We start from the raw sequence: 27,842 nt of genomic DNA on the forward strand, positions 1-27,842 counted from the left end.
GCTGAAAAAAAACAAGAACTAAAGGATAAAATGCTGTTTTCCTGAAGTCAGTGAGATTATTGCAATTACATTTAATGAGACAAGATACACTTCATGTTTCCTGACCCTGGTTCATACTTGCTTGTCTTACTAGATTGCTTTTGCACTATTTTCCGTTATTAGTTTACCATTCATTTTAACTCCACAAGTATTCTCTATAAAATAAAAAATAGCTATAACAAAAGGTTATAGAGTTTTTCAACAAAACTTCTAATTTTCAAGCACAGGCGGAATAGCAACAGTAATTATTTTAAATGAGTATTACATTTTGCAGTTATCCTAAGCTGCTATTTGTTTTGGGTTTACATGGCAAGATTTTGGCAAGGGGCTGGAAGGGTGGCCTCTGTGAGCAGCCCCAGGTCAGATCAGAGCCAGCTCCAGACGGCTCCAAAAGGGACCCGCTGCTGGCCAGAGCAGAGGCAATAAGCGATGTTGTTTGTACCTCTGGGAGAGCAGATTGAAGGAAGAGGAAATCTGCTGTGCTACAGCAGCTGGGAGAGAGGGGGGAGAGCTGAGAGAGAAGCAGCCCTGCAGCCCCCAAGGTGAGTGCAGCAGGAGGGCAGGAGGTGCTCCAGGCACGCAGCACAAGTTCCCCTGCGGCCCGTGGAGAGGCCCCTGGTGGAGCAGGCTGTCCCCCTGCAGCCCACGGGTCCCCACACGGAGCAGATCTCCACGCTGCAGCCCGTGGAGGAGCCCCCGGTGGAGCAGGTGGATGTGGCCTGGAGGAGGCTGCGGCCCATGGAGAGCCCCCGCAGGAGCAGGCCCCGGGCCGGAGCTGCAGCCCGTGGAGAGGAGCCCACGCAGGAGCAGGAGGTCTGGGGGGAGCTGCCGCCCGTGGGGGACCCGTGCTGGAGCAGTTTGCTCCTGGGGGATGGACCCCGTGGTACGGAGCCGTGTGGGAGCAGTTCTGGAAGAGCTGCGGCCTGTGGGCAGCCCCCCAGGCTCAGTTCGGGAAGGACGGCATCCCGTGGGAGGGACCCCACGGGGAGCAGGGGCAGGGAGGGACCGTGAGGGAGCGGCGGAGACGAAGCGTCAGGGACTGACTGCAGCCCCCATTCCCCATTCCCCTGCGCCGCTCTGGGGGAGGAGGCAAGGGACAGTGAATGGGGGGAAGGTGTTTTTAGTTTGGTTGCAGTTCTCACTGGTCTGGTCTGATAGCAGTAAGCAGTAAATTACGCTAATCTCCCTTACACTGAGTCTGTGTTGTCTGTGACAGTATTTGGTGAGTGAGCAGTCTCTTCTCCCAAGCACCAAGTGATAAGACAAGGGGAAATGGCCTCAGTTTGCACCAAGGGAGGTTTCGGTTGGATTCTGGGAGAAATTTCTTTCCTGAAAGGGTTGTGTGGCATTGAAATAGGCTGCCAGGGAAGTAAGTGTTTGTGTCACTATCCCTGGACTTGTCAGTACTAGGTTAAAGTTTGGGCTAGATGATCTTAGAGGTCTTTTCAAACCTGAATGATTCTGTGAATCTGTGAAGATGTCCCTGTCCTTATCTCAGTCTACAACTTTTTTTGGTCATATTTTTTCCCCTTGTCCTTTCAAGAAGAGGGAGTGAAAGAGTGGTGCTTAGCTACCTACCGCTGGTAAACCACCTGATTACTCCTTTAGACTTCTAATGGATCTTGTTAAATCGTTTCTTTTTAAGCAATCCCTTCTACAATGCATTCAGTGTGAGGTCTCTATGACTGTATAAATTCTCTGGAGTATACAGTTAGGCAAGAGGCTTTTTCGCCAGAATTTGTTAATCTGACTTTGTTCAGATACCATAATTTACTTAACTCATTCTGATGTAATATATGAATGCTATTTCAGTATGTTGAGTTTCTTCTAGAACAAGCTCTGAAGTTTTCGGGTGATTCAGCTGCCACTCATGGTAAGTATGAAATGTCATGGTATGAATATATGAAAATAAGTGTGAAACAGAGATAGGTCATTTCTACACACTTTTGAATACTCCCTATAACAATGTGCGTTCTACTACAGTACAAATCTAAATTGATATTTATGGCAGTGATCTGCAAGATGAGATTTTTACTGAGTATAAGAAATAAAACACAAGCTTTATATTATGTCAAAGAACCGCATCAACAATTCTTTTATGGGAATTATATCTTAAAAGATTGAATAAAATTCACAGGAGACCTGCTATCATATTCAATTTTAATTTGAATTAAGAGTTACCTTTCAGTCAGAGAAGACCTTTTAATATCATCATTTGTAAATATGTATCTTTACATTTCAAACTGAAAAAGCTGCTTTTTGTACTATATTCATTATGACACCATTAAAGGAAATTTCTAAAGCCCTAGTTAACAGAAAACTTTGCGAATGCAGACATGAATTATTTACCTTTTTTAGATATGTTAACGATGGGCATAAGGTAAACTGCAGAGTTAAGATTTTGGACTTTAAGAAAGCTGACACCAGTCTATTCAAGAAACTGCTACCAAGATCACCTGGGAAGTAAACATAAAGGAGAAGTAAAATCAGAGACAGCCTAGTGGACAACACATGACTTTCAGCTGATTAAAAAGGAGGAAAATGCAGGTTTTTCTGACCAAGCCTCAGAACAAACCATCTCAATGTGCAGAAAGACCTGGATTTTTAGAAGTTTTAATGGATTCTTGGGAGCATCTCACTGGAATAAAATACTAAAAAAGGAATAGACAAGAACCAAAATCAAGGACAGACAAAACAGGAAGATAAAAGTACTGCTAGGGCACTTTAGGATGAAATAAGAAAAAACAAAGCCTGTCTGTGACTAGCAAATAACTTTAATGGTAAGGTGTGTTTCAACACATATGCAAAAATTCAAAGAAAACACTGGGCTTTTCTTGAATGGAAGAGACCTTAAGTGAGGGAGAGTACATAAAAGCCTAAAGTATTCAATGGCCTCCTTGCATGGAAAGAAATGGGTAGCAAATACTGGAAGAGAAACAATACTTAGGAATCATGAATGCATTCAAATGGATGGAATCTAGATGAGATTTGTCTATGGCTGCTGGCCAAAGTGATGGAAAGGCTGCTCTGTACTGCACATGAAAACTCATGGCGATCAGGGAAAATCCTTACTCATGGTAAGATGGGTAACATGCCCAACTGAAGAAATTAGGAGGAGGATTCATGTAACAACAGCTTATTTCACCTCCTCTCCGTCCCTTGAGAGATCAAGGAGCACATCAATGTGGAATCCACTTTTGTGGTGAAGTGACTGACTACGTGAATGAGGGAAGAGTGAGGGATAACACTAATAAAGCTGCTGACATCCTCTCCTACCTCATTCCTATTTGGAAGCTGAGGAAGCACAGGCATGAAGCATGATCTCAAATAATGGACTGGGTTGAAAACTGGCTGGAATGCTGGAATCAAGGGTTGGCATCTGGCTTGCAGCTTGTGAGAAGGAAATGTGCAGGCTGATACTTGAGACCACATTGTTCAATTTCTCCATGAACAACCTGGATGATGGCATACAGTGCACATTCAACAAGTCAGTGGATTACACTAAATTAGCAGGAGTGCATAATACAATAAATTGAGAGTTTTCAAATCCGGGGGTGCCACTCTTTTGATGCTATCCTTCACGAAATGGAAGGCTGGATAAGCAAAAACCTTGTCTAGTTCAACAGGCAGTATTTTGTACCTACAGTGTAACAATGCCATCCACCAGTACAGACGGTAAAGTGATTGGCAAAGTAGGAACCCTCCCGAAAAAGACTTGGTAGTTGTGCTGACACAAGGTAGAGCGTATTCTCTTCATACAAGTAACACAAACTGCATATTGGGTTGCAATAGGAGGTGTGTGATCAAGGGAGGATATTATCCACTTCTACTTATATAGGCAACATCAGAAAACCATTGTTCACTTTTGGGATCCCTCATTCAAGGGGTATGTTAAAAATCTGGAAATAGCCTATAGCAGAACTACCAAAATAGTCAAGATCCTACTACATGTGAACTTGGAGAAGCTGAGGGGCCTGTTTATTCTGGCAAAGAGGATGCTAATTTATAACACGATAGTTGCCTAAAACTATTTGCAGGGAAACTGCAAAGCCTGTGGAGAAAATCTCTTCTTACTAGGTTCAGACTACATAAAAAAGGACAATGGCTATAAGCTGCGGCTTGGGAGGTTCAAACAGGACATGAAGAAGTGTTCACAATCTGTGAAGTATAGCACTGGCACAGGCTGCCCAGAAAGGTCATGGAAGCTCCTTCCTCAGAGGTCCTCCGAGATGTGGCTAGACAAAGCCATGGTCAGTGTTGGCAACAGGTCCACTAAGAGAAGGAGATTGGACTACATAAACTGCAGAGGTCCCTTCTAACCAAATTTCTATGATTACATGATTTAAAAAACTTTCTATCCCAGACTCCAACCTTTCATGCCATCTGATATTGGCATGCATGGCTCTCCCTGTTTCTCATGCATTAATTTCAAATTAAAGTGCCATTTACATTTTGAAATAAAGTTTTGGAAAAAATGTGTCAATCTCAAAATTCATTCTAGAAAAGTTCCTGACAGTGGACAACTATTAGGTCAGTGTTAGAGGCACGTTCTCTTTCAACAATGCGAATGATGGCCTTGCCTAAGGATGCCACAATTAGTTGGGTGAACCAGTCACTTGCTTTGTCCTGGTCTTGGCTGGGATAGAGTTAGTTTTCCTCCTAGCTGCTGGTATGGTGCTGGATTTAGGACAAAAATAATGCTTACAACACACCGATGTTTTATTTGTCGCAGAGCAGTGCTCACACAGAGTGTGACTTCTCTGCTTCTTGTGCTGCCCTGCCAGCAAGGAGGCTGGAAGTGCACAAGATGCTTGGAGCGGACACAGCTAGGACAGCTGACCCAACCTGGCCAAAGAGATATTCATATCAGGAGTGGATGCATCCCATGGGTCACAATACCTGGTTGCACAGCTGGGATGTTGCCAGCAGGCTTGCTAACCTAGCAATTAACTAGTTTGTCAGGCAGCAACAACCAAAGTCCAAAGAGAAGTGGATGTGCAGAAAGCCAGAAGAAAGCACTTAGAGAATAACGTGATGGGAGAAGCATTCCTTTAGATACGTCAAATGTAAATTTGTCTCTTTTGTTAACAGTACACAAAAGCACATTAAAATCACAGGAATTGGTCAACTCAACTCTTTTTAATGGTGTCTTCATGAATACCAAACAGATTCATGAGGACATTCTGAGGTTATTTAGATGGGACATTAAGGCAGAATCAATAATTACCAAAGGAGCTGAGATAAGTATCTCTGATTAAAAGAAAAAGGAGTATCTCAAGGAACCATCCTTCTGCAAACGCTTTCAGACAATAAAAATAATGGAGCAGCTAACTGGGAGCAGTGAGAGTGATTCCCATCACTCACTCTGGAACAAAATGGGTAAGACAAATATACAGCTGGGCTTGAGAGAAATGCATCTGGGGAAATTAAATTACCTTATATTCTCTACCTTACCACAGAAAAATACTAGTCAGATTTGGACACTATGTAACACTACAAAATTTTTCTGAAACTGGTTGTTGAAGCAAGTAGCTATTACAAAATCATTGGCCAGGTTCAAAGCCCATAAAATGAAGAAGGACAAAAATAGGAGGTGAAAGACTTCCAGCAATGTCAGTTTAAGTAAATCAGAACCCAATTATTTGAAGTTTTAAGTATTCACAGCTCAACATTTTTAATTGGTATATAAAGTATCAAATTAAATTATTTTATAGTATTTCGTTGCAAGGTTGGCAAGAAACTACAGTCTCTGGACTCTTCAACAATTTGAAGCTCAAAAGATTGTTTAATTTTATAAAGACCTTAAGCACTTTGAAGAACTTTAAGAAGTCAATTATGCATGTACAGCCCTCCCACTCCCGCTCACCAAAGATCCTAAAAATTGAACTGCAAAGCCACTGACTTCTCCTCCACTTGCCATTTCTGAGATGGCGAACACAGAAGATTCAAGATGCTGTACTAGTATATGGAGAGACTGTAATTATTTTTTTTCCTTGTATGATATATGTAAGAAAAGTGTACTCATTTGTCCATGAAAGTATGTTCTTCAACCTCACTGAGACCTATCTCATGAGAGATGGTGGATATGAAATATTGGTGGATGAAAAAACAAACATGAGCCAGAAGGCTGCAGCTGCAGCCCAGAAAGCCAACCATGTCTTGGGCTGCACCAAAAGAAGTGTGGCCAGCAGGTCGAGGGAGGGGATTCTCCCCCTCTACTCCACTACCGTGAGACATCACTTAGAGTACTGCGTCCAGCTCCGGGGCCCCCAACATACGAACAGCATGGTCCTGTTGGTGAAGAGTCCAGAGGAGGGCCACAAGGACAATCAGAGGGCTAGAACACCTCCTCCTATGAAGAAAGGCTGAGAGAGTTGGAGTTATTTAACCTAAAGAAGGCTCTGAGGAGACCTTATAGCAGTCTTCTAGTACTTAAAGGGAGGGCCTCTTTATCAGGGTTTGTAGTGACAGGACAAGGGGTAGCGGCTTAAAAGTAAAAGAGGGTAGGTTTAGATTAGATATGGGGAAGAAGTTCTTCACTATGAGACTGTTGAGGCACTGATACAGGTTGCCCAGAGAAGCTGTGGATGCCCCATCCCTGGAGGTGTTCAAGGCCAGGTTGGATGGGGCTTTGAGCAACCTGGTCTGTCTCGTGGGAGGTGTTCCTACCCCTGACAGAGGGCTGGAATTAAATCATCTGTAAGGTCCCTTCATATCCAAAGCATTCTACGGTTCTGTGATAAAGCCTAACTTCTTTCTGTGAACCATTATGAATCAACACACGTAAAAGAATGGTGAACTCCTGATACAGAAATATTATTATAATTATTATATGCAGTATTCTATGAAAAAATTAATAATAATTAAACTAAATGCTAGCTGTGTTGATTATTATTGACAGTCATATCTGAGGAGTCTTGGATAACCTGCTGGCTACTGAACGTGCCTTTTTGACAAAATGATTTACTATATTATTGAAGAGTATTTCGATTAACTGTTCAGCTGACCATATATAGCTACTATACAGGCTATATTCATTTGCAGCCATTTGACTGGATTTGATGGACTCATGCAACACTAACAGAAGACTTTCTCCTAAGAGTGCCTGTAGTGAGTAAAGTCTGCTGTGCAAGAAAGGAAAGAGACAGAACAATGTCCCTGCATTTTCATTTCATCTGCCTATGGTGTTTAGTGGTGATAATTCACACTACTTTGCCAGTTATGCTAAGTCCTGCACTGAACAGGTAGCTCTTAATTGCTTTTCCAAGGTGTAAAAATACACACAGAGGCCTGTACGTTTCAGTCTGGAGAAATTCTATTTATCTCATACAGTAAGTGGTGTTTTGTTGAATGCACTTCATTATTATTCTATTACAATTACAATCAAGGATGAAATAGGTTGATAGGGATTCATAAAAAGGAGAAATGTAGTCCCAAACTAAGAGACTACAATGGAGTCAAGAGTCAGCTATGTAAGAAGGTGACTGAAGAAAGATCCAAATTATAAGCCCTTCTCATCCACAGGAAATTAAGCAAACCTTCACATAGTCTAATAGACTGCTGTAATCATTAGTTATAGGTTAGACTGGGAGATTAAACCATCTGAATACAGGCCAATATACAGGCAAAAATACAGTGTTTATCAGATCACAAGAAAGGAGCATGACAGTAACCTAGTGGTAACTACTCTTGGTGAGCGTGAGGGAACTAGAGTTGCAGCTGTGCCTAAAGTCTCTGTCTGGTACAAAACAGACAGGATGAGCTATGGTGACTCTTGTAGCTGCACTGTCAGTTGAGCTGTTTTCTATTTTGACTGCACTGTTCTGCAGGGAAAACATCGCAAGAGACGTGAGATTACTCGCAGTCATATCCAACCTATGGGATGCTATGTCTTGTAACAGTATGTAAGGAAGAACCAAAGAGACACAGTGAACTCTAGAAATCCAGCCACTAAAAATTAACCGAGCTCTACCTACAGAACGCAATTAAGCAGAAAATCTAGAAAAACATTTTAAGTCATGTTGCTGAAAAGATCATATATATACTTAAGTCAAATATTTTCTAAAAAGAAAATGGCTCTTACCAGAATGCATGCAGTATTAATATGCTCTGAATTGCACTACAGAACATTGTAAGACATAATTTCTAATAATTCAATTAGTAATGAGCAATATTAAAATAATACAGCTAGTGTTATTCTGGTCTTAAGTTAGAATTGAAGTTTCTTGTTGGAAAAAAAAGAAACAAAAGCTATGAATAAATTCAATAATTGTGTTAATAATTGTGTTTTACATTGCTGAAAAAAGTCCATTTCTTTTTAGTACTATGCTTTAGGCTTACCCAAACACTAGCAGTGCAGTAGAAGGATATGGAAGAGATCTCTGCATAACTGCAAAATGCTGCACTGTGCTGCAGCAAATTTTTGCGACAGCAGAAAAATGCGATGCTGTAGCAATACAAGCTATCATTCATATGCAAGAAAAATAAATAATATTCATAGAAAGTCTATGGCAAATGTACATTTCTATTATCTAAGGTCTCTGTCTTGTGTAGTGAAAAAATGATAAAAAGAAATTAGACTTCTTATCAAAGAATTGCATTAATACAACTTCACAGTTAGTAACATATCAGTGTTACGTATTTTACTATTTATTTTGAAAGGTTTTGAAACAATAAAAGACTGCTAAATGCAATTGACTTTAAATCAGTGTATATCTGAATAGTCTCAGAGGTTTAAAGTAATCACTCAGATGAGGAAAGTCACAATTGCTGTCAGTTGGTTTAAACAAATGAGTTCAAAGTATGTATGTTTAAAGAAAACTACTTTCTACAATCCCCAGCTCAGTGGGACAGACAGTACAACTCCGTGCATCTCCACATAAGGAAGAAGATGTTAGTAAAAATATAGACTGAGATAGGATAGTATCTTGTAGATGAGAACCTATATGGGATAGTAGATACAAATTATGAGAATACACCACATGTTTAGCACGGATTCCGTGAAGCACTGGACACAGAAGGTATTAAATTTGGTCTTTCTGGTGTTAGTGACATGGTGACTGTTTGAGCTGATGCCTATTTATTTCCCACTTCTGTATTCATTCAGCTTTTCTCTGCTTTGGCTTGCTGACCAAAAAGAAACCAACCACCAACCAACCAGCTTTTAGAAGGCAATCATCCAATTTTAGATTGCGTGCCCTGGAATCATCTATGGACCTAGGACTACCAAACTGCCAGAAATGGAATGGGGATACAATGATAGTTTTATAGAAACTCAGTTTATAAAAAATATCTCCCAGTTTTGTTATTTAAATTGCATAAGGCTTAAAGAAATACAACAAACTATTATTGGAAGGATGAGAAAATCTCTCATTTTATCTACATCACTTAACTACATCAACAGTCTCATATTTTCAAGATTACAATCCAGATTTTATAAATCATAATCCATGCTACAACAGAACAGTTCAGTAGAGTGCAAATTTGGATGTAAGGGAAAAGTTTGCCTTCTATTTCCCTTCACACAGTAACTCTGAATCTATTCTGATTTTGTGGAGGTTTACTAAGGATTTATTTTCAAATAGTAGCATTTTTAACAACTGAGAATTTTAACAAGTTATGTAAGCATAGCTGCAATGTATAAAAAAATCAACAGTCTATAGAGTATCTGACAGTATTCAAAAGTTGATGTTTATGTAAATGATTTTAAGAAGCTTTTAAAACAAAATCTATTCACTGTTAAATATAAAAGAAGAAATATTTAGAACATTGTCGGTTTTTCAATTTGACAGCATTTTTGCTACCACATTGTCTTCTGTAGTGAAGATTACCAACTACCTCATTTTCAAGACATTGCATTAGAATCTAGGAGAGCAGCTACATCAAGAAACTTTCTTGATGCTCTAAGTAAATATTTAATATTTGACCACTTTGTACTGATGCAGCAAAAAAATAGATACTGTAACTGGTTTTGTGTATAAAAGAGCCTTTCAACTCACTCTTGTCAAGGGCTTGTCAATAGCAGCAGTTCTTGGATTCGGTGTGTTTAGAAGGAAGGGGTAAAAAAAATTGTTCTTAATTTAATAAGCAGTTGAATAACCAGTACATTTTCTCACTTTTTTTTTTTTTTTTTTTAAACAGAGGCAAATGTTTTAAATTCCATAAATTCAGTGCTTCCACTACATAGCATAGGCACTCTGAAATTGCATCTAAAGGCTTAGGATGCAAAGGTATCAAGAGAAATACTCAAAGGTTTTGTTATTATAAAAGTGATATTGAATAAGCCTCTCAGAATTGATACAATGCTAGCATAGGTATAGAATAATCCAGGATATAAAGAAAATATTTTCACGTGTTTTCGAATCGCATTAAAAACCACTGTGTTTTGTGGTCTGTGTTCCATCTGGTACGAATGCATTTTTCTACCTGAGCAAATGTTAAATATGGTTTGAAAGAACACAGATATTTGAAATGGGTATTATACAAGATAGTATTTTGAAGTCATAGCCTTTTCTATCAGATAAAGACAAAGCACAGAGGTACATTGAGACTCTGTGTAAGTTTTGGCTTTATTAACAGAGGAGGAGTCCTTGAGCTCAACGTATTATCCTACGCACCCTGATTGTACTGATATATCTTTGTGCAGCTTTATAGTATCATGTCCTAATAATAAAACAAATCATTTGAAAACACAGCTTTCCATGAACACATTTAAACAAATTTACCAGTGATATATTTGGTATTCAAGAAATGCAATACTCAAAAGCAAGATTAATTTACTTATTTTACAGTTCAAAGGTCTCATACCAATTTTAAGTAAATGCAAGCAAACATTTTTTTATATATAACAAAGTAACTTTAAATCTTTAAATAATAGGGGATGCATTGTACTTCCAATTAATTTAATCTTTTTTATTTCCCTATAACTTTTCCCTATAAAAGACAACATGCTAGGGCTATGCAGAAAATTAAAGTGAGTCTTGATACACAGACTAGGTCACTTCACAGCTCTGATAATAAGATTCACAATTCAATCAATTTTCAGTGTTACCTGACATAATTAATTTACCAGTCAAATAAAATACTCTAATCACTAAAGATTTGTACTGTTTAACTGCACTTATGCAGTAATTGTGTGCTCTCATCCAGATTTTCTTAAACAGAAAAGCAATGAAAAGAAAAATTATAGAATAAAAAAATAAAGCTTTGTCTCAAAGTACAAAACTTTTTCCATATTGGAGCTGAGTATTACTGGAATTTCCAGCATACCTGAATGAACAAAGGATGGACAACATTAATTTGATCTGCCTGTAAGTATTGCCTAACTTCAACTCAGACTGAGGTACAGCCACTTCTTAGTCAAACTCCTCCCAGGACTAAAAGCCTTAGTGGCTCAATCCAGCTCTTACACATACTACCATTCGAGTAGTACACACACTACCATTCTGTATGTTGTCCAAGAAAATGGTATGGATAGGCAGATAAAACATAGGACCTGCAAAAGATCCATGCTCTACTGCATTATGGTACCCTAGTAGTAGGAATCAGATGCTTGAACACTAGCTATTACAGCCGTTTTGGCCTTGACTTTCCACTGCTGGTACAAGAAAATGTATTCCCTTGGGTCCTGTGTCATATCTGGGAGCTCCTAGTGGATGTCTTAAATACATAATCCCTCCATTTAGTCTTTCTTATGGAAATCCACATTTATGAACAGGTGATTGGATTCTCTAGCTTACATTAGAGGCAGAAAAAAAATCAAAGGTAGATGAAAAACGTAATTTTACCTGGGAACTGATCATACGTTGTGATGAACGTGCAATATTAGCAGGCAGGCCAAAAAAATCTGGTTTATCGTCTTCTGGAAGGCTTTCAATAATATTACGATAATCCTACATTTGAAAAAACAGAATAAACATAACTGAGGGTACTGGTTTTTTCATTTAATGAAATTAACAGTGTATGCTAACAAGAATTTTGTTAAGTGCTGCATGACACAAAGATTAAAATGTATGTAACACAGGTATCTTGGATTTTTTTTTCATTTATTAAAAACGCAGTTTTTTAACAGTGTTTCTTTTTCTAAAAGAGCAACAAGAATTTAAGCAATTAAAAAGCAATTAAGAGCAAAATTAATGACAATATAAAACAGAAAAAAGATTTCAGCATTTGGAATTTGAATAGCCTATAAAAATATTTATATAATGAAGAACACACTTCTATTTAAATCTATGCGAAGATATTATCATTCAGATGAAGTGAAATAATTTGACCTCCAGAATACTGCACAAGAATTTATTTTTATCTCCAAATAAAATGTCATACATTCTCCACAGCATGCCAACAAATTATGTCAGAATGTTGATATATTTTGTAAATAAGGAGATACATTAATGTATTTCCTGTTTCACCCATAAGTTGTAAGAATGTCTAACAGTCTGTACAAGTTATATAAAAAGTTATATAAATTTATATAATAAATTTACTGAGGTCCTTCTTTGTCATAAGATGACCCCATTTCTTTTATTTAGGTCTTCATAGCTATGCTGCTTTGCACCATAGTCCAATCAGGTATCATAAAAAAAAGTGATTGAACAGACTAGCAGAATAGTTCTGACAACTTAGGAACTACTGCTCTGTGCAAAAGAATTCTCAAATAAGTGGAGATACTCTTTATATCATATCTCTGGCTTTCTTTGCGAATACAATGGTTCTTAAAAACAACTTACTTCAATATATATATAAGATAACAGAAGATGTATACATACCAAAATACTGCAGGAATTTGGTAAAGAGATTGAATGTGGGAAACTAATCTTCTTGCCTCTAGCATTTAAACTGCCAATGACTCTGGAATTGAAAAGCTGTTCCAAGTAGGATCGAAGAACCCTCATATCAAAGTAATTGTCTACACGGCCTCCATAAATTGCATTTTCAAACAAACCGTGCACAAATTCCCACTGAAAATCTTTGGAACCTATAAATATATCAATAATAGTTTTGTATCAATTAGCATTGCCTTATAAACACTTCTTCCTATCATTGTAGTTATTCAGTGAAAAAAAAAAGTACATAAACGTGTAACAATTCATTTCTAATGGTTCTTCATCTCTATTGCCAAATAATAAAAGTTGTAGAAGCTTCAATGAGTTTGTAAATATTTGTCACTGATACAACATTTGCTATGTTTCAAAACATATTAGAAATATTACATAAGTTTTGCAGTGTTTTTTTCTTATAATGCGCAACAAATGATAAACAATACACAATAAAGAAATTGGATATATTCATTTCAGGGATGATGCTATTACTAGTTCTAATTATGTGCTCCTTTATTGTAAATAAGGATAATATATTTTCTTCAAAATTTTCTACGCTATCTTGTACCATAGTCCTATCTTGTATCATAGTCCTATTTGATCTCATAAAATAAACTCATTGAACCAAACCCAGATCATGTGCTAAATAGATAGCATTGCTGGAGATATCATCTTTCAAACAAAAAAGGTTCAGATTAGGTACTTTTTATATCATTATAAATCATACCACATAGTACATAAAACTAACCAGGTTCTAATTAATTTGCTGGTCAAACTTCTATTGCAATTACATTTTTCAGGCATAGCCATATCTCCCAATTTCAGAATAACTTATTTTGGACAACTGTGATAGAAAGGAGGAAAAATAGCTACATCTATACCCTATAGCTTTCTAATGTGAAAGCTTGATCAGAAAGGTACTTCTTAAAGTCTCCAGAAAAAAAGGAAATATTAATTATTTTAAGTGTTTTTTGGTGTCGTGTTTTTGTTGTTCTTGTTGTGGTGGTGACTGGTGTACTACTACAAGCATTTTGATCATACCTTCATAGGAAACAATATCTTCTCGGCAGTAGCTAATGATTAGATTAATGATTATCATTGATAGTTAATGATTCAAGCTCTTTATATCATTGTATGTTTCAAGCCTGTGTAACAAAGGTCCAATTCCAGAAGTACTAATCATCCATAAATCTCATTTAAGTCAAAGATCATAAACTGTCTCTAAATATCAGTTCCTAACTTTTTTATTGAAATTATATAAAAATTAAATATTAATCATTAACTATAATGAAGAATTACTAAGCTACTTAACAGATCAATGACTTGGGTTCCATTAAACAATGAATTTCAGTACGAAGGAGCTCATACTCACTCAATTCACACTCATTCAATATATGGAGGAGCTCATACTGGGAAGGGATGGAGACAGATGACTTAATCTAGGCATTTCAGTATTTTCTACTTATTCCTCTATACTTGGAAAGTGAAGTGAATAGTTCTCGGTGTCATGTGTTTATATTTTTGAAATGGTCCACACGTGTTCCAGTGAAGATTCAAATGCAAAATTTAGATACTTTCAAAGTAGCCTTTAAGCAGAACACCACCACTCCAAACAAAACAATCACGCGAAGAAGCCTATTTATAAAAATTACTGAAAATTTTTCTATTATAAAAAAATTCTAAATGAGAGACATTCCGAAAGGTTAGGCTAGAAAGGTGAGAAAACTTTCCTTAATAAGTGACTCACCCTCAAAGAGTCCATCAATAATGTCAAAACCAGCACGGAGATCAGATAAAGAAAATTCATAAAACTTGGTCCAACCCTGCCATTTAAAAAGAAATATTAAGAATTCAGTTAGTCACACAATGACGATCATAAAGTAAAATGCAAATATTATGTGGTTTCTGAATATTTTATAATGCTAAGTGCTAAGTGAAAAAAGAGAGAGCCTAGGTCTTATAAAGTGCATCTTTAGAAACATTAAGATATTTAAAAAAAAAAAAAAAAAAAGAGTAAGATAATGCTACCGGTTCATTTAATTTTACATAGTTACCCAAACTAGAATCCATGGAGAATAAGGAAGGTAAACTTAGGATTCTTTTCTTTCCTAACAGTACTTAATGCAGTTCAAACCTGCTGACAGCTTTATCTAGATCACTCACTGAATTATGGCTTTGTTTTATTTCTGAAGAGTTCTTTTTATTTCAGTTTCATTTAGATTTTAATAAAGAGGTCTAATTCCTCAAATGCAGTCTACATTATACTTTAATCATCTTACTCCATATTTCACACCACTTCTCTACTGACAGAAAAAATCGTAAGGAGAAAAACAATTACTGCGACTATTACAGCCAGAATGCTGACCGCTGCACGCATATTTTGATCACTGTCAGTTCATACTTCTTTCGGTTCTTGGTGGCATTATTCTTTATATAGCATTAACGTGTACAGCGTAATTCTCATTGGTATATAACAAAGAACTTAGGAAGTCCAGATCTCAAAGGCATCTCCTGTTGCTGTACCTTCTTATGGTTGTACTTTTGCATATAGATAATATCTTAGGAACGGGTGTGTATGACTTATGATGAGAAAGGTTCTAATGCATCAGGTAACACGCGCATATGCAGTAAGATGAATACAGTCTCAGGTCAAGACTGCAGCTGCACCACACATCACAATTTAGCTATCAGCCAGTCACCCTGAAGGTCATAAACTGGCAAGATACTGCAGTCTCTCAATATTTTTAACGTATTTGATTTGACAGATCTGTATATGAACCCAAAACAACCTGGAAGTCATTAGAAAATAGAAGAGCATCTTGGCTGGGATCAATTGCAGTCCTGCTATGTTAAAAACTGGTAATCTTAAGAAAAAAAATGAATGATAAAATCATTACCAAGTCTGAATGAAGCAAACATAGTTATACATTACGGAAAGAGAACTAACCCTATCTTGTGTCAGTTGGAAAGCTTGTGGTAAATTAACATTAATTTGAACAAAGCAAACAAGATATCATATAACATCACTACTTTAAGTATTTTCATCTATTCTTCTTGAAACACTATGTTCAAAGCCTGTTCCTGCAAGAGGCAGACAACTCTATAATTCATAAAGTTAAAACTAACCAAAAAGAAACCAAACTCTTAAACATTCCAGGCTCTGTCAGATTGAATCTTTTGGATGACACGTTACTTTCATCACTAGTCTAAATAAAATAAACAAGACATAGAATAGTTTGCTAGGTTTCTTTTTTTTTTTCCCTGTTTAGCTTGTGTCCAGAACCAACAAAAAAATGTTTGCTTTAAAAAAAGTATCTAAGCAAATTCCCTTGTTCTTCCTTTGCTCTGAATAGGATTTGTGTGCATAAAGAGTAGAAAATATTGCATCCTCCTTTCCACTGAGGTGTCTCTTTTCTTACGACTTTCATTCGTTTCCAAGTATTTTTTCTATTCAAAGAAAAAAAAAAAATCACAGGATATTTCCCATGGGACCTCACTCCTCAGCATCCATTAGAACACAAATCACACAATAGTTCCATGCAGGCAGTGGCAGTTTTCAGAGGGACAGGAATTTAGGCTACTAAGATGTTATTCTGAAATTAATTCAAAGATAATAATAAAAGCAGGCACCAGAAATATCCAAGTTTTTCTCATCTCTGAGCATGATCCAACATACACAAGATGAAAAACACTTCTCGATACAAAAGGTAGTAAATGGGGTAAACTTTTAAAAAGCCATCAAAAAAGTATTACCTGAGGAATATAATTTCTTCTTTCTTGGCACACAGCATGAAACCATGCTAAACAAAAGAGAGAATGGGCTCGAGACAAGTTTCCCTTTCTATTAATTTGTTCTGGTGTCCAAGATTCATATGTTCGCAAGAGGTTCTTTTTAAGGCCTGGAGGTGCCTGCCAAGGAGATAAAAACACTGTGTTCTAGTAAAAAAAATTATGCTTTTATGTTTTATTTTCTCAAATTCCAAGTTATAAATTATAACTTAATGATATGACAAGTAGTACTTAATCAAACAAAATTTAAGATAAACAACTGCCTATAATAAATCACCTAACAACAGGATCTTATATTGAAAATAATGTAAGCATACTCAATTAAATTATAACCAGAACCAATTGTTAGGAGGACTGAACTACAGTAAAACAACTTAGTGAAAGGGATAGTAATGTATCAAAATATGTAAATTTAAAAATTAATTCTTTTTTTTTCCATGAACAGGAATCTTTCTTCTGTTTTACAAACTCAGCTACCAATTGCTATTTTTGTGACCAGAGCCAACTGGCCTTATGCCAGCATAGCTCTCTGCTCGCTAGCATATGATAGATAAATATGTTAAAATGTTGGTCTTCTGATTTAATATTAGGTAGTGTTTTTAGAGATTTAAATCACATTTTCTTGTTTATAAGGATGTTTTTTCTTATTGGTTTGTAAATAGACCACATTATCCAAACTTCAGTCTATCTGAATACATAGCTTACTATGCATTAAAATTTATTCTTTTTAAACATTCAATACAAGCTTTCCAAACAGATCTTACTTCATAAGTTATTTTCAGACTTGATTGAAGCAAAACTGGAGTAAATTCCGGATGAACTTCAGTAGTGAGCCAAAGGCGAAAGTTTGGTTGAGGCTGTAACGTATTCAGTTCCTGTCAAAGATATGTTATATATTGAGGTAGGTTTTGGACTTTGTTTTTCTTTTAATACACAGAACAGTATTTACAAAATGATATTTTGAATTAAAAAGTTATGCTTGTCTAAAAATTACTTATTTGTTTTTTATAAGTAAGGTTACTTAAAAGACTACAATTCAAGGTGTGTTGTCTCCACACATTTTATGTGCTTGCTATGCTCAAGTTCAAAGTTCATCCTAGCTGTGTCAAAATATTTGCAACTCCTTCCCAGATTCTAAATTCAGAGCCTAAAAATATATAGCAGTTCTTTACTTCTCTTAAGTAAAGAACACCAAAAGGCTAGGTCTCAAAAGAAGGCTTGGACTGTGGGTTGCATATCAACCACAGATCTCAATGAATTTCAATAACTGTGCGTCTATATTAATTTTTGTTGTTTTGTGTTTGTTTTTTTTAAAATGTTTATGTTATATGCATACTTCATGTATTACGATTCACAGAAAACTACAGATAGGAAAATGAGTTCTAATAAAATAAATATTGTTAAACTCCATTTCAAATAAAGATTTCACAAAACTTCATGTAATTACTGATGTACAAAAGCATATATTTTCACAGATGCTTTATGTATAAAGCCAGCAAAGTTGCTTGACAAGTGCCTTGAGAACAAAGGCAACAGTTTTGTGCGTGTGCCTATTCATACCTCAATAAACCCTAGCAGATTTGCTTAAAATCCCTTCATTTTGGTAACCTCTAAGACATAACTGTTTTGTTTTCAGTAGTTTTAGCAAAAAATATTCTCTTAACCCATGAATCATTCTTCTCTTTAGGCAAAACAACAACTCTATCTGGTACACTGAATGTTGAAAGGAACCTCTGGAGACTGTCTAGCCCAAACCCTGCTCAAAGCAGGGTCACTTACAACAGGTTGCCCAGAACTGCGTCCAGTCATGTTTCCAATATCTCCAAAGACACCTCCACATCTCTGGGTGACCTGTTTCAGTGTTTGACTATCCTCACAATAAAAAAATAAAAATAAAATAAAAATAAAAAAATGGTTTATCTCATGTTCAAACAGAAATTCCTGTATTTCAGTTTGTGCCCATTGCCTCTTGTCCTGTCATGGAACACCAGTAAGAAGTCTGTCTGTCTCCTTCAATGCCTCTCATCAGCTGATACACACACTGATAAGATTCCCCCTGAACCTCTCTTCTCCTGCCTAAACGGTCCCACGTCTTGTAACCTCTCCTCAGATAACACATTTATAACACAATGAATCATAGAATCATCTAGGTTGGAGAAGACCTTCAAGATCATCAAAGGCCAACCATCAACCTGACCTACTTAGTCCCATCACTAAATCATGTCCTCTTAGTTCTGCATCCACATAGCTCTTAAAATACCTCCAGGTACACTCTCGTCCCTTCATTGCCTTCAGGGCCCTTTGCAAGACTCACTCCATATGTCCATTGTTTCTGTTGTGCTAGGCAGCACAGGAGGCTGTTGGCCTTCTTTGCTACAATTGCAACTGTTGGCTCATAGTCAGCTTCCTACCTGCCAGGACTCCCCCCTCCAGCTGTCCAGGTGGTTTAGGATTATTATTCCCCAGTAGAAGTACTTGATTCACTTCTCTTTGCTAAACTTCATGAGGTTCCTGTCAGCCTACTTCTCCAGCCTATCAAGGTCCTTCTCAATCCCTCCTCCCAGTTTTGTATTATTTGTGCTTGCTGAGGATGCTTTCTGTCCCATTATTCATGTCATTAATGAAGATGTTAAACAATGTTGGCCACACTATCAACCTCAGTAGGGCACCAGTGGTGACTGGCCTCCAGCTGAACTTTGTGCTGCTGACAAAAAGCCCTTTGAGCCTCATAGTTCAGCTAATTTTCAATCTACCTTGCTGTGGTACAACTGAGCATGTATTTTCATCATCTTGACTATGAGGATGTTATGGGAGACAAACTAAGATGTGAAAATGATCCATACCCTTGGAAGCAGGAGATTTAAGAAAAAGAAAAGAAAAAAAAAGGAGATTTATATGCTGGTTTAAGCGAAATTGTCAGCTGCATGTATCCTCTGGTATACTGTGTTTAGGTAGAAGACAGCTGAGGGCAGTGAGTTGTAAGTAGTGAGGCTTTAACCTTCATATTGATAAAGCTCACATTGACCGGTGTGTTAGAAGATGTATTTCATCTGCTCAAAGGGAAAGGCTGTGAGAACTAAATTTAAGTATTTGGATGGAACTGAACTACAAATAGGCAGATCTCTCTTATGATGTTCAAACGTATGAACATGATAGCCTCACTTGTTAACGGTACGCAAAACAGACAAGAGGGTGAGCTGAGTCAAACCTCAATGAATCTCAGTCTATATTAAGTTCAGCAGGAAGTTTAACACCTTCAGAATTATGTTCTTGCAGAAGGAATAAGAAATTTTTTATATATATCCATATGTACTTACCAGATTTAAAATTTTACTCTTATAATTAGTAAGAGGCTTACAAACACTTCTTTGCAATTCATTACCATATTCAAATTAGATTAACACACATCAGTATTATCTTGCTTTGCCTGTCCATTTTTTCATAATGGATTAAAGGTACTTGCACACTACATGGCTCTTGTTAGACACAAATACACTCCTAGCTCATGTGCATGGAGTACACTTTATGAACAACTGTTAGAAATAGGACAACTAAGATTGTAGTAATTGTTGATAAGAAACTTCTTTTTTTTTTCTAGTTAGTTTGCTTTTTGGATTTTACAGTGACATATAGGTAAAGCTAGCAAGTCAATGCACTTTAGATGCAATAAGTGTGTTTCTATAAAAAATTACACATTTTAATTTCAAATTAGCAAACACCGCTTAGTGACTGAGAAACAAGCTGTATTTAAAAATAACAAGAAAAGAACTAAGATAGCTCTAGAACTGAAGCGTAAAAATATGTATAAACTTATAAATTTTACTATATAAAGAAAAAAAATCAAGTATACATGGATTCATTGTTCAGCGAACAGAGGCAGTATCTCATAAAGTATCAGAAAGCCTAACAGAAGCATTTGTACACTCCCTGTGGCAGAAATACTCTATGTAGTCTGAAGATTAAAGCAATCACACAAAAAAAGCAGTTGCTTAGATCTGAAGCATTTCACCTTACTCATGACTGAGAAACCTGCAACGGTTTATTTTTCAATTGTTGGAATTCTAAACATCACCATGGAAATGCATGATTGTTTCAAAATTGCCTCCTAATTTTGTCTAGTTTCCAAAACATTCTCGTCTAGCCACAATTACCTTTTCCAATACAGGAAGCCAAGGTATAACAAGATGCAGGTTCTTTAAACACAGCCATTCTCCATTGCGTGCACATTCTTTTAAAGTTTGAATAGCTAGGTCAGCTTGACCTTGGCCCATTGCAATCTGAAATGGGGAAAGAAAAAAAAATATTGTATCAGGAATTTATCATGCCTCATTTAAGAGCTAAATAAAAAACAGTTTTTCCAAGTATGTGTATGTATACATACTGTATATGTAAAAAATAAAAAAACACAAGATGACTTAACCATAACCAACATTTTCTCTAATGTGATAGGGTACTAAAGTAGGGAAAAGATTGATGAAAGTATAGTTTTTTCTTTGCAGCATATCTAACCAGAGCTTCTTAAGAAACAAAATTACCTAATCGTTTTACGAAAAAATACATACATCACTCAGTGACAGTGATGGCGTTCCCTGGGAACTCAGAAGTAATTTAAATATCAGTGACTGAACTATATTACTGTAGAACTGCTGATATGATAAAAATGAAAGATAAATGGGAACAAATTTCCTTTTGACTTTAAGTTAGGAGTACTTCCTTTGAAGAGAAACTATCAATTTCATATTGACATGAGTGAAAAACTAAGGTTTTTCTCTTTCCAGCTGGGAGATATGAATAACTTAGCAAGAAGTTTTTTCATATTTTTTTATAGTACTATATTGCTGCTAAAATACATTTGGAAATCAAATGTAAAGACAAAGATTCAAAACTGAATTTTCAGAGAAATCAGTGAAAACTGAAAATAATATAAAGATTTGTTTTGCAGCACAATTACTGCAACAATTAATGTTGGACTAACAGTATGTTCACCTTAGTTCTCCCCTAGAATCTAATTGGAAGCTGTACATAACAAAAAACCCTGAATGAAACAGGCTGAAATGAAAGTGGCTTTAAGTGATATGAAAAGTCTTGAATTGGCATTACTGCTGTAATAGAACCATTATGATTAATATAACTTTACCAAATATCCCTTAACAGGAAATCCATCACATCTTTTTATCCAAAAACTCCACTGAATGAAAGAAGTTTGTGGCCTTAGCTTTATATGTTGATACAGGGTGTACTCTGCCTACACAAAACTGAGTATAGTATCTTGAAGTAACTTTAAATAGACAAAAGAAGATAACTGAAAGAGAATAAAGTCACCATACGATATGGTAGTGTACCACACAAATTTAGGTGTCTGTTCTTTATGCCATAAGAGGAATGATTTCAGAGAGAAGAAAAACCCGATCTTCTACATTCTATTCAAAATGCATCAGAAAGTACAGGAAAAAAATAACCACCACCAAAATATTCTCATTAATAGGAAAACTTTCAGATGAATTACTTTTGAGTACCCCTCTTTAATCAAATACTGTGCCATGTTACATTTTACATGTTGAATATGTAAAGGACATTTAGAGATAAACACAAAAGGCTGTGTGGCTGAGTAAGAAACATGCATTCTTAAACACTCACACAGCTAGACATGATGGCAGTGAGATCTAAATCTTTACTATTTAATGGGAAAAATGTATTTTTCATTAGTGCATGTTCCAGGAAAAGAATAATAGCAAGTATCTAAAAGCAACATTAAACTTTCTATTTCTATACTAACCAGTGATCAGCTAGGTAACTCCCCTACCCTGAGTATTTCAAGTGAAAGAAGGAAAGAATGTTTTACTGAAAGGTATAAAGTGCAACAGTAGAGTGTATTAGGAGTATTAGGAAATCACTTGTATGGTAGAGTAATTCAAGTTGGAATGGACCTTGGAAGGTCCAACCTCCTGCTCAAAGAAGGATCAGCAATGAGTGATAAAACCTGAGGGCTTTGTCCAATGGACTCTTGGAAACTTCCAAGGGCTGCACAAGACAATCTAACCATTCTTTTTTCCTGACTGAAAAAATTTCTCCTTATATGCAGAACTTGTAGTTACAATTTATGCTCATTGCTTCTTGCCTTACTGCAGAAACTCTGAATCCATTTTCTCAGTGACCTCCTTTGCAAGTATTGAAAGACAGTAATTAGGTCACCACAAAGATTTTTCTGCTGCCAGGGCACAGTGCTGGCTCATGTCCAGCCCCCTGCCTACAAAAACCCTCCAGATCTTTTTAGTAGAGCTGCTCTCCAACCATTCAGGTCACTGCCAATATCACTGCAAGGGGTTCTTCCTGTCCAGGCCAGGACTTTGCTCGTCCTTCTTGTTGAGTTTTGTACAGTTCCTTTTAGCCAAGGAAAGCTAAGGAGCACTGTGAGCCCATCACTCAGCGGGGCAGGGCACTTAGTGACAAGGCACACAGAAAATGCTGAGATACTCAATGAGTTTTTTAGCCTGAGTTTTCACGGGTAAGGCCTGTTCTCAGGCCTCTTGGGTTTCCCAAGCCTACTAGCAGGAGTGAAGCACTGCCCACAGTAGAGACAGAGAGATTTAGGAATCACTCAACATGCTTAAAAATATGTAAGTCCACAGGAAAAGATGAGATGCATCAAAAAGTGCTGGGGGGGCAGCTAACGTCATTGCAAGACTACTTGGTATCAACTTCTAAAGGTCATGTTGATTTGGGGCGTTTCCTGACGAAAAAGGCAAAAGTCACATCTGTCTTCATGAAGGATAAGGTCGAGGAAGATCTATTAAATACAGGCCAGTCAGCCTCAACTCAGGCTGTGGGAAGATTATTGTGCAAGTCCTCTTAGAAACTGTGTCCTGGATGGTCAACCTTAAACATTTTTTTCAACAGACATGAAATGTAAGAGTTCTGTTCAGAACTCCCATCAACAATTTAATTGGTTAACATTTACTTCTAAAGTTCCTCAAAATATTTTTCAGAATTTCACAAAAATACCCAAGTATTTACTCTCATCAAAGACTGACCTGATGGTAGCATTCAGTATCTCTTTCAACGCTGGCAAGTTCTTGCAGCTCTTGAGAAGGATCAGCACCAGGAGAAATAATTATCAATATGGGCTCAATTTCTAGAGTCTCTTTATACAGACGTTTCAGATTCAGAGGTGATGGAGATAATTCTTTTATTCCTGTAATCAGAAATATTATGAAAATAAAGTGACTACACAGGATGGAATGCTCTTCAAAAGACTTTTCCTATTATTCAAACAAAATGAGCCAGCAAATTAATGGAATTAAGTCAGATTTCTTCAAAGCTTAAAGACTGATACTGTTTCTGCTTTTTTATTTGGTTTAAAATTAATAAAAAAGCCCTTTTCGGTATACAAATGAGAATATTAAATGACTATAAAAAAATTAAACTGCAGTATGACACATAAGTAGACATTATTATAGATCCTGGCATGCCACAAATCCACAGGCCAAAATTTTGGTTCTAAAATTCCATTAATAACCTATTACTTTAGTATGGTTAAACAGTAATATACATCTGTACATACTCAAATAATTCAATTATCAGGATCTGAGTGAAGAAAATCTGAAACCTTCAAAATACAAGCACACATACAAGCTTTAAATTGAGGAATTATATTACTTGCAAGGGAAAAAAAAATCACTCCAAAACATCCTGATGTTGCTGAAGTCGTTCTTTAAGAGTTTAGAAATATGGATGTATTTTCAGAAAACAATGGTCACTGCAAAAGGTTTCACTACAGGTGTGTGATGTTCCTATACTCTTTCCTTGGCATTTATCTTTTGTCATTGCCAAAGATGGTAACACACTAGACCAACCGCTCTTCTTCACTTGTTCAGTCATATTCAGTTCTTATTCCTAAAACTGCTTAGCTTCTATAAACAGATGCACAAAATATTATACAGCCAAAATAAACAAGAGGTTGATGGCAGTGCTACTATTTTTAGCAGTGCAAGTAGATGCACTCAGATTCCTGAAAAGCTTCATTGATTAGTTTTGATATCTTACATAATTTTATGTTAACTGGAAACTAAAACTTGGCCTTGCATTAACTGAGGAATAGCATATAAAGCCAGGATTGGGCAATGGACTGGAATCTATGCACACCTGCAATTATTTTATTGTAGTAACACATTTATGGAAATGATGATAATTTAAAAGATGTGCCTTGTAAATGAGTAACTGCTTAGCCAAATATGTTGTAGCACTTTTGAGATACACCACATATGAAAATAAATAGTCTAAGTATTCTTCCATAAAAAAGTTTGGGTTTTAGAAAGTTGGACACAATATTTAGATAAAGCATAGTGTTCAAAAATAAATTAATCTGACAGATTCTTAAAATCACAATGCAGCAAAACAAACAATTTTAGAAGTACTTTGCAACAACACTTTACAAAAACAAAAACAGAAATTCCATTTACAACCTATTTTTAAATTATAAAACTTCTGTAAGAACCATAAAATAAAATGTATGACCAAAAAAACTGCAAGATTTAATTGCTGTGTGGAGGCACCCTGGTGAAAAATGAACTTACCTAGGGCTTTACATGCAAAAAGAGCCATAGCACTCTGTAGTCTGTCTGGTCTAACAGCCTGGACCACAAGTACCTTAAAATAAAATATATTCAGGCGAAATTCATTTATAAAAATACTCTGTAACAACTAAAAAAGCAAAACTCTTCAAAGAAAACTTTTTTTTTAACTTCATTCTAGAACTAAGTTATTTTCTCTAAATATATATAGCTATCCAATCATTCCTTTCCAATATAACCTAATACAATCATCCTTTGTAAGCATTTTGTCTTCTGAATAGAACTGGAGGATAGTTCTACATAAAATGCCTATTTGTAAGCTGGAACTTTTTATATCATGTTTCAGAATAAAGGTATATATCATGCGGATAGCAGGAACAACAAAAAGCAAACTTGACTTTATACAGCTCTTCTAAACTATAATTTTATACATATATTTAGATTGTAAATCCTTAAATGGAACATCAGTGTTTCTGATTTTAGTGCTGTAATACAGTAAAATAATCAATTTTGAAATAAGTTCTTTTGTTTAAGAGCAACTTCAGAGCTTTACATTTCTTTTAACTTACTGAGATACTCAGACTTGCAAACCTCCTAGTTATGCAGATGCTTATCACAGAATCACAGAATTGTAGGGGTTGGAAGGGACCTCAAGGGACCTCGGGCCCAACCCCCTGCCAAAGGGAGGTTCAAAGTTCTTCAAAAGAACACTGGGTTCAAAAAGAACAAAAGGGCTCAATGTTTTTCTTATGTTCTTCAAAAGGCTACAAAACATGAACAGCTAAACAATTTGGATAAAATTAAATTAGCAGTTTCCCCACTAGCTACCTCTTTTTCAGCAATTTCCATCAAATGTTCAGTACAGGCAACTGCAGGCAGCTAATCCTACTTCAGTGGAAATGATTTGTTAAAATCACCACCCCTTCTCCCACCCCTTCACTTATCCACAGACCTGTACACAAAACCACAATTCTGAACCTGCCATCATACTCCAGTTTCAAAATTTGGAATATCTCTTGTTGGTTTTGAAGGAAAACATAAATTTTATTAAATTTTTAGGAAAGCACTACTTTTTAAGCATGAAACTATGCTAAGTGTTCAATATACAGTTTGAAAGAAAATAACTTATGAGTTGCACATAAATCTGTACTAGGTAGTTTCAGTAGACTTCATCATGACAAACATTCTTAATGCACCCTATGCAAGGAACTAGATATAATACGTTGATCATTCCAGATTTATTTTCCTGTATGTAGAAATTCAATGACAGTACATTGCACACACAAGAATAACTGTTCTGCACTTCATCAAATCAAACATGGCTCAGACAAACTCCTTTGCAAAATGATTCTTCCTACATTCTGTGTACAGTATTTTAGACATTCTCTCTTTTCCTCCACAAAAATGACCAATTTGAGAGCTTTTGATAGCTAGCCAACATGAAAATGCATTGTCTTTAACACCCATCCCTTCTTTGGATCGAAAAGGGCAATCATTCTATATGGAGTTTCTTCAATTGAAAAATGACTGTAAGAAAATTACTTACTTTTGAAAATAAGTAGCAACACCCTTTCTTTCATAAACACAAGAGGGATGACATTTTTCTCTTCCTGGGAAGAAGGATCCTACAGGGGAGTAAGGAACCTGTCTCTCCAACATTCTTGGTGAGTTTTTTAATCAAGGAAGAGTAGAATTTCAAGACTACTTTTCTAATAAGCAGTGGCTGCTACAGCATTTTATGATTTTCAGTCAGGTGTCTGAGTTTGCATTTAACAATTATCTAAATTAATGATGCTCAACAAGCTGAGAAATTTTGCAGTAACAAAGCAACCATGAAATAATTTAAATACCTATTCATAAAATCAATTCTGTGAGTATTAACAGAGACCTTGTTACCCTGCAGCATATGCTCAGTTGCAGCCAATACGCTAACACAAAGAAGACTTAGATATGAGAGAATTTAGCATATATTATAGAAAAAAAACACCTTAGATTAAATAAACTAGTTGAGCTATAAGACAGCATAGATATTGTCAGTGCTTATAATTCAACCAGGTCTGAAGCCTAAATTTCTAAGATGTAAAACTTACTTTCAATGCTGAAATCACAATTAATTTTAAATAATTTAATATGGAATATTACCTGCTGAAATAAAGAAATTCTTTTTACAATAGTAGATGGAAATTCTTGCTCGCAAACAGAGCTCTGAGAAAAAGCATGCCATAGACCTTCATCTTCAAGGCACAGTGTCTGATAGAGACCTGGGAGAGAGATCTACAAAATAAATAATGCATGTTTAACAATAAAGAATAGTCATTTAGACATCGTATATTTTAAGTCACTCACAAATACCACTGTGATCCTAAACCTGTAAATAATTGTGTGTATCATGTAACTCCATTCAATTTTAATCCTGCAGTTCAAAAACAAAAGGTTACAACTTAAAATTAACCATTTGTTTACCTAGTTTCTGCAAATGTTAAGTCTGTATTTCCTCTGTATTTTAGTTTTTAAACTTCTAGGCTCAATTTCAAACTTTGGGCCCTACCTAATTTTATTCCTCCCTTTCATCATGACAAGGATCTTTTTCTATTCGTGCATGCTATTGATTGACCTAGTTAGGGAT

The 27,842-nt window shown here is 36.2% G+C and overlaps 1 protein-coding gene across 9 annotated transcripts in view; it reads right to left on the minus strand.

The window, feature by feature from the left end:
• The window catches only part of DYNC2H1 (dynein cytoplasmic 2 heavy chain 1), a 165,880-nt gene that overhangs the window by 55,572 nt on the left and 82,466 nt on the right, over positions 1-27,842 (minus strand). For 4 of the 9 annotated variants that reach the window (XR_007168797.2, XR_007168798.2, XM_048078168.2 and 1 more), the window contains exons 74-82: positions 27,359-27,490; positions 25,220-25,292; positions 23,678-23,838; positions 20,798-20,923; positions 17,411-17,521; positions 16,611-16,766; positions 14,605-14,680; positions 12,807-13,015; positions 11,826-11,930 (exon numbers count right to left, since the gene is read on the minus strand). Coding sequence is in view for 4 of the 9 variants with exons in the window: in XM_048078168.2 (XP_047934125.2) it covers positions 11,826-11,930; positions 12,807-13,015; positions 14,605-14,680; positions 16,611-16,766; positions 17,411-17,521; positions 20,798-20,923; positions 23,678-23,838; positions 25,220-25,292; positions 27,359-27,490 (1,149 nt within the window). In the remaining 5 variants the exon portion in view is untranslated. Of the gene's footprint in view, positions 1-2,388; positions 2,496-2,564; positions 3,495-11,825; positions 11,931-12,806; positions 13,016-14,604; positions 14,681-16,610; positions 16,767-17,410; positions 17,522-20,797; positions 20,924-23,677; positions 23,839-25,218; positions 25,293-26,762; positions 26,842-27,358; positions 27,491-27,842 lie in introns of those variants that run through there. The other 5 variants (XR_007168799.2, XR_010828405.1, XM_048078169.2 and 2 more) reach the window with 5 other exon arrangements.

The sequence above is a fragment of the Anser cygnoides genome, chromosome 1, assembly GCF_040182565.1.
Source record: "Anser cygnoides isolate HZ-2024a breed goose chromosome 1, Taihu_goose_T2T_genome, whole genome shotgun sequence".
NCBI classification, from domain to species: Eukaryota; Metazoa; Chordata; class Aves; order Anseriformes; family Anatidae; genus Anser; species Anser cygnoides.